The sequence below is a fragment of the Alligator mississippiensis genome, chromosome 1 (assembly GCF_030867095.1).
Source record: "Alligator mississippiensis isolate rAllMis1 chromosome 1, rAllMis1, whole genome shotgun sequence".
NCBI classification, from domain to species: Eukaryota; Metazoa; Chordata; order Crocodylia; family Alligatoridae; genus Alligator; species Alligator mississippiensis.
The window spans coordinates 480094256-480101528 of NC_081824.1; the positions used below are offsets into that span (position 1 = coordinate 480094256).

General features: G+C 53.2%; 1 protein-coding gene across 1 annotated transcript; it reads left to right on the forward strand.

Annotated features, from left to right (window-relative positions):
* The first annotated feature begins 541 nt into the window (after nucleotides 1-541).
* On the forward strand, nucleotides 542-2569 carry LOC132249525 (E3 ubiquitin-protein ligase TRIM52-like). Its single transcript, XM_059724843.1, has 2 exons — nucleotides 542-1018; nucleotides 2405-2569. Exons 1-2 carry the CDS (start codon nucleotides 542-544, stop codon nucleotides 2567-2569), a joined length of 642 nt encoding a protein of 213 aa, XP_059580826.1.
* The last annotated feature ends 4704 nt before the right edge of the window (nucleotides 2570-7273 follow it).

Below are 7273 nucleotides of genomic sequence, written 5' to 3' on the forward strand. Positions count from 1 at the left end.
ACATCTATGAAGTGTTCAAGAAAAAAAAAAATAGCTCCATCAGGCCTGATGAGAACCTGCGATCATCTTCTGTCCTTGTTGTCATAAGCATTGCCTCCAAAGCTGCGGTCCTCTCTGGGCAGAATGGCATGCAGGCGACGTGCCAAAGGTGGGACTTAAGGGGTGGGAATTAGAGCAACGACAGGGACATTCATGTTTTGAATCTCTGGTTGCAGCGTGGAAAATTAAATTGGATTGACATTTAAAAAACCCTGCACCATGGTGAAGGCACGCTGCAGAGCGCTCTGATAGAGTGTACCGTTTCCTACGTGTTTGTGAGTCAGGGTGGTTTCTCATCTCTGCTCCCCTGCCTGTCAACAACCTGCCTCCCCACCCTCTCTCCTCCCTGCTGCTATTGTTCCCTTGTCCTCATTGCTCCTTTCTCTCCATTCATTTTAATCCTTCCATTTACTTTCCCTTTGCCCCCATGGCCCCTCCTCTCTGTTGTTAGAAGCTGACTTACAGGAAATCAGCTGCTGCGCTCAGGAAAGCACAACCCAGGATGAGCCCAGCCTGCACAGAGCAGGAAGAACAATCAGCAGAAGACGGGCCGTGCAGCCTCAGACCTCCAGGACAGGACATGGATGAAGAGGCCACCTGCTCCATCTGCCTGGAGCTCTTGACAGAGCCGGTGACCATAGGGTGTGCGCACAACTTCTGCCGAGCCTGCATCACCAAATACTGTGAGGACGCTGTCCGTGGCTCAGGAAACGCCGTCCCCTGTCCCAGCTGCAGAGCACAGTTCCAGATCGGGAGCTTCCGGCTCAACACGCAGCTCAAAAACCTGGTGGAGAAGATTAAAGAGCAGAGTCTGAAACCAGGAAAGGAGCAGATGGCCACTCAATGCTTGGAGCACGAGGAGAAACTCAAGCTCTTCTGTGAGGAGGATGGGGAAGCCATCTGTGTGATCTGCAGGGAGTCCCAGGCTCACCGGGGTCACACAGTGCTCCCCATCCAGGAGGCTGCCAACGATTACCAGGTAGGTGACACCACTGACCTGAGAGATCCCATTGCACAGACACACACTTACCTGGCAGGAGAGATACCATGATAGGTTTCAGCCCAGGTGGCTGTACCTGCCGGGCAAGGGCAATCCCCTTCTCCTTGGCTGTGAACGACTTACTGTAGTTGAGCTGAATGTCTATCGCTTGCACTGCAGGGAAGGTGACCTCTGAGAGTCTGCAAATGCCTCCCAGTGCAAGGATCTTGGCTACAAAACCTATGTTCATAGGGTATAATCTTGGCCCTCCCTTTAGCCTGTTCCTTTGGCTTTCAGTGAACTGAAATTAGTGGGCATCTGAACTCCAAGGCCTCCAGGCTTGTGGCTTGCACATAGGATGCCTGCCATGGATTTGGCAGTACCTGAAGCCCCAATCTGAGGGGTCTGCAAGGGAGGGTACTTGCTGGTGGTAGCACCACATGGCCATGAATGATTAAGCTCTGCTTAGTTGATAGGATTCAGAACTGATTTGGCCCAAGAGATAAAATGTATATATATATAAGGGAGACAAACAGCAGCATTGAGAAAGAATACCCACCTAGAGCAAATCACTCTAGGCTGGTTAGCCTCTTGATACGCGACTAGAGCACTTCAATCCAAGTTCCTCGCTAGATTTCTGGTAAGTTCCTCACATCGACACCCAGGGAATTGTGGGTGCCCAGAGCTTGGTTCAGTGACAAGAAGAGGTCTCTCCCCCAATTTACTGAGCAGTTTACTGAGGGTGGGTATGGGGAGGGGTGCGATTTCTCCACACCTTGCACTAAACTATATATGTAGAGCTATATAGCTCTGCATATATACATACATACACACACACCATCGTGCTAAAGGCAATGAGCGGAGGCTGCCCTCAGGGCCTGGGGAGCTTTGGCTGCTCTCTCTTTATATTTGGTACTTCTCTCGGGCTCACCCTAGCACACCTGATTTGGGTCCAGGCCCCACTGCCCACAGTCCCTGAGCTTTGAGGCTGAAACCCAACTAGCCCTAAACACCTCCAGGGCTAAATTCATGGTCTCTGCCCTCCCCTACAGACACACTTGTGCCTCATGGGTGTTATTATTTCAATTTCCTTTACCTCTGCCCCTTGGCCTTTACCCACCTTTATTCTGACCACAGGCCTCCAGTTCTTGGCCAACTTTCTTGCCCTCAGCCCTTCCTGTGTCAAGTTCCCGGGCACCTTGGCCCTGTCCTGCAGTGTGTCCCAGGCCCTGGGATCCCTGACCCTAGGAGTAATTTCCCATTTTAGGGCAACCCTTCGCCTTTTAACCCAGCTCAGCTCCCTGAGTCCTTGGCTCTGCAGGGCTCTTGTCTCCTGCCTCTAGTGTCCCTCAGGCACTACTGTGGCCTCCTTTCTGCCTCTGACAGCAACACCTCACCCCCCCAGTGCTCTGCCAGCTGCAGATCCCCACCAGGTCCCAGCCACCTCCTACCCCGAGGTTCCTGCCTCTCCTGCAGATCCTCAGCTACGTGGCTGCTTCGGGCCCGCTCTGTTATATCTCCGACCTGCAGCAGCCCCACCTGCAGAGCTAGCCAGGACCAAATGGGCCTTTCTGGCCCAGGAGCCAGGCTTGTCATGGGCTGGGGCTCTGGCCTCTCTGGTCACACAGCTCAGCCCTCAGCCTCTTCTCACCGGCTGCACCCCAGCCCCTGAGCCACAGCCACTGCCTGCTCCCTGCTGCCCCCTCCTCCCTCCTGGGTGCCCCTGGGTGCATGTTGTTCTGCAGGGGGCCTTTGCCCTGCCGCCTACCTCCGTGCAGCCCTCCGGTGCTGCCTCCCAACCTCTTAGGTAGCAGGGATTAGAGGTCCCTGCTGCAGGAGGCATCACTGCTTCCTTCTCAGCCGTGGTGCTGCTTTACTGTACGCTGGAACTGGCACCGGAGTACGGTGTTTGTGCTTGGGAAGTCCTTCGTTAAACCAGCTGTTCTGCTGTTTCAGTCTCCCCCCACAACCGGGGTTTCTAAACCAGATTGTGTCAGACTAATCTGACTAATCTGAGATGCACCTCTGATAACATAACACACGGAACAAGGCAATTCGGAGGGCTGATAGTATTTCCTCCATACAATACAGCTTGGGATATGACACACAAATTGTTTTTGAAAGGCAGAATAAAGATAAAAGATACTTTCCTGTAGCAACTAACAGCAGCAGCCTGGGAGCAGAAACTGCTTCCTCTCCTGCTCCAGGGCAGATCTGACTTTCACTTTTGCTCAGCAGAAACTCTTCTTACCACATTTCTCACATATAATGCACTACAATTTCCAGCGGCTGGTTTTGAAAAAGGCTGTGCAGTATGTGAAAAGTATGGTAACTTTCTAGATTGACTGAAGCGTTTCATTGTCTTATGGGCTATAACTGGCCTACCTGAAGGGGACAGGGGTCATAGCTCCTGAGCGCCCGCACAGCGCAGCAATCTCGGAGGCAGACGGCAGCATGATCTGTGCAGATGGGAACGATGTGGCTGGAGCAGGAGGCGCCGGGAGGGCCCTGGGGTGTGCAGGGCAGGGGACTAATCCTGTTCAACAATCCTGTCTGTGACCTTGTTGCTGGACTTGAACTGGGCTCATAAAGTCTGTGGTTGACACTAAGCTGGGAGGTATTGCCAGTGGGCCCAGATCCACACTGAATGGCTGCAGGACTGCCAGGGTTGAAGGAATCAGTGTCCATGCCTGGGATTCTCCTGCTGGAAAGGTTTTGGTTGATCATAGAGCAGGGATGCCAGAGCCTTCAAATCCACATTACTCCACAGTTAGGAATGTTTTTCTCTCCCTTTCCCAGGAAAAAAAATCTCCTCTGGACTATAGGCCCCTAGAATATAAGCAAGCGCTCACAGTTTGAAGTAACTGACCAGTCCCAGGTGTCTCAAATACTGCATTTCAGCCTAAGAAGAGCCCGCACAGGGGGGGCTTGTGTGGGGTGCTGCAGGTTCATAGATGTTAGGGTCGGAAGGGACCTCAATAGATCATGAAGTCCGACCCCCTGCATAAGCAGGAAAGAGTGCTGAATCTAGATGACCCCAGCTAGATGCACATCCAACCTCCTCTTGAAGACCCCCAGGGTAGGGGAGAGCACCACCTCCCTTGGGAGCCCGTTCCAGACCTTGGCCACTCGAACTGTGAAGAAGTTCTTCCTAATGTCCAGGCTAAATCTGCTCTCTGCTAGCTTGTGGCCATTGTTTCTTGTAACCCCCGGGGGCGCCTTGGTGAATAAAACCTCACCAATTCCCTTCTGTGCCCCCGTGATGAACTTATAGGCGGCCACAAGGTCGCCTCTCAACCTTCTCTTGCGAAGGCTGAAAAGGTGCAGTTTCTCTAGTCTCTCCTCGTAGGGCTTGGCCTGCAGGCCCTTGACCATACGAGTTGCCCTTCTCTGGACCCTCTCCAGGTTATCCACATCCTTCTTGAAGTGTGGCGCCCAGAATTGCACGCAGTACTCCAACTGTGGTCTGACCAGCGCCCGATAGAGGGGAAGTATCACCTCCTTGGACCTATTCGTCATGCATCTGCTGATGCACGATAAAGTGCCATTGGCTTTTCTGATGGCTTCGTCACACTGCCGGCTCATGTTCATCTTGGAGTCCACTAGGACTCTGAGATCCCTTTCCACTTCCGTGCAGCCCAGCAGGTCATTCCCTAGGCTGTAGGTGTGCTGGACATTTTTCCTCCCTAGGTGCAGCACTTTGCATTTCTCCTTGTTGAACTGCATCCTGTTGTTTTCTGCCCACTTGTCCAACCTATCCAGATCTGCCTGCAACTGTTCCCTGCCCTCCGGCGTGTCCACTTCTCCCCATAGCTTTGTGTCATCTGCAAACTTGGACAGAGTACATTTGACTCCCTCATCCAAGTCACTGATGAAGACATTGAAGAGTATCGGTCCAAGGACCGAGCCCTGCGGGACCCCACTGCCCACACCTTTCCAGGTCGAGACCAACCCATCCACCACGACTCTCTGGGTGCGACCCTCTAGCCAATTCGCCACCCACCGGACTGTGCAGTCATCCACGTCACAGCCTCTTAACTTGTTCACCAGTATGGGGTGGGATACCGTATCGAAGGCCTTCCTGAAGTTTAAGTATACGACATCCACCCCTCCTCCTGCGTCCAAGTGTTTTGTAACCTGGTCATAGAAAGAGACTAGGTTGGTCAGGCACGATCTGCCCGCCACAAACCCGTGCTGGTTTCCCCTCAGCATTATTTGTCCTGCTGGGCTCTCACATATGTGAGCCTTGATAATTTTTTCAAAGACTTTTCCAACGATGGAGGTGAGACTGACTGGCCTATAGTTGCCCGGGTCCTCCTTCCTCCCCTTTTTGAAAATGGGGACCACGTTGGCCCTTTTCCAGTCCTCCGGGACTTGGCCTGTGTGCCACGAGTGTTTGAATATTCCCGCCAGTGGCTCTGCAATGATGTCGGCCAGTGCCTTCAGCACCCTTGGATGGAGCTCATCCGGGCCTGCCGACTTAGAGGCATCCAGTTCTTCCAAGTGACTCTGCACCACCTCAGTGTCTGCGCATAGACGTCTGGCGCCTTGCTGCTGCCTCTCCACAACCCCAGTGAGAGACTTGTCGTGCCCCTCACTTAGGAACACTGAGGCAAAGAACTCGTTGAGGAGTTCAGCCTTGTCCTCCCTATCTGTCACCAATTGTTTCTGCCCATTTAGCAGGGGTCCTATTCCTCCCTGGGCCTTCCTTTTACTCCCAATATATCCTAAAAACAATTTCTTGTTGTCTTTTACTTGGGTTGCTATCCTCAGCTCCATGGTAGCTTTGGCCCATTTAACTGCCTCCCTACAAGCACGAGCAGAGGAGGTATATTCATCTTTAGTGATCTCACCTTGTTTCCACTTTTTATGCGCTCCCCTTTTGGCCCTTAGGCTGCCCTGGATTTCTCTGGTCAGCCAGGGAAGCCTCCTGGCCCCTTTCCCTCTTTTGCCTCGCTCGGGGATCGTCTTGCTTTGTGCCCAAAGGATCGTTTCCTTAAGGCACAGCCACCCTTCTTGGGCTCCCATCCCTTCAAATCTCCTACTCTGCAGTGCGTCCTTGACGAAATCGCCCGAGTTCGTTGAGATCAGCTTTCCTAAAGTCTAGCACTTGCACCCTACTAGTTACCTTACCCACTTGCCGTCTTATGGTGAATTCTATTATTAGGTGATCACTGTCTCCCAAATGGCTACCGATCTGGAGGTCCCCTATCATGTCATCCCCTGTTGCCAATACCAGATCCAGTATGGCATTCCCCCTAGTGGGACCATGCACCTCCTGTGTCAGGTGGAGGTCCTGTACACAGGTTAGAAACCTGCGTGAGCGGTGGGACCTTGCTGTCTGCGTCTCCCAGCAGATGTCCGGGTAGTTTAGGTCCCCCATGACTACCGCCTCTTTAGCTTTTATGGTCTCCGAGAGTTGCCTCAGGAGCCCCGCATCTATTTCTTCCCCTTGATGTGGGGGTCTGTAGCAGACCCCTACCACCAAATCCCTTTCTCCTTGCCCCCCATGTAGCCTAACCCACAATCCTTCTACTTCCTCAACCTTGGATTCTGTCTTGATGAGGGTTGATGTATATTGCTCACTGACATAAAGTGCAACCCCCCCCCCCCCCTTTCTTCCCCGACCTGTCCTTTCTGTACAATCTATAGCCCTCAATATATACCGCCCAGTCATGGGATGAATCCCACCAGGTCTCTGTTAGCCCCACTAAGTCATAGGTGTTTAGTGCAAGCAGGAGCGCTAGTTCATCCTGCTTGTTCCCCATGCTCCTAGCATTAGTATATAGGCATTGAGCCCTGCGACTGGTGCCTTTGCTGCCCGCCCGCTCCGAGTCCCAACGGGCCCATTGTTTCTTACCTTCTTGTTTCGTACCTGTGCTGTAGTGCTGGTCTCCCCATGGCTTGCAGGTTCCCAATGTTCTCCTTCTTCAGGCTGGGCTGTCCTTGTGGGTGCCACATGGTTTCGTGGTCCACAGCTTCCCCCGCCCTCGTACTCCCCTCCCCCCGACGAGCCTAGTTTAAAGCCCGCCGGAGGAGATCCGCCAACCTAGAAGAAAACACACTCTTACCTTTGGGGGACAGGTGAAGCCCATCCCGGCTGAGCATGTCCCTCGTCGTGATGTGCGGGTCGTTGTCCAGGAAGCCGAAGCCTGCCTCGAGACACCACTGCCGAAGCCGCCAGTTGGTCTCTCGGATGCAGTTCTCCTGCCGTCTTCCTCGTCCGGTCACTGGTAGGATGGAACAGAAAACCAC

Bases quoted from the DNA above. Each gene is read 5' to 3' on its own strand.
- LOC132249525 (XM_059724843.1), top strand. From the start codon at position 542: ATGAGCCCAGCCTGCACAGAGCAGGAAGAACAATCAGCAGAAGACGGG. The intron at 1,019-2,404 runs GTAGGTGACACC...TGCCTCTGACAG, and splicing joins AGGCTGCCAACGATTACCAG to CAACACCTCACCCCCCCAGT.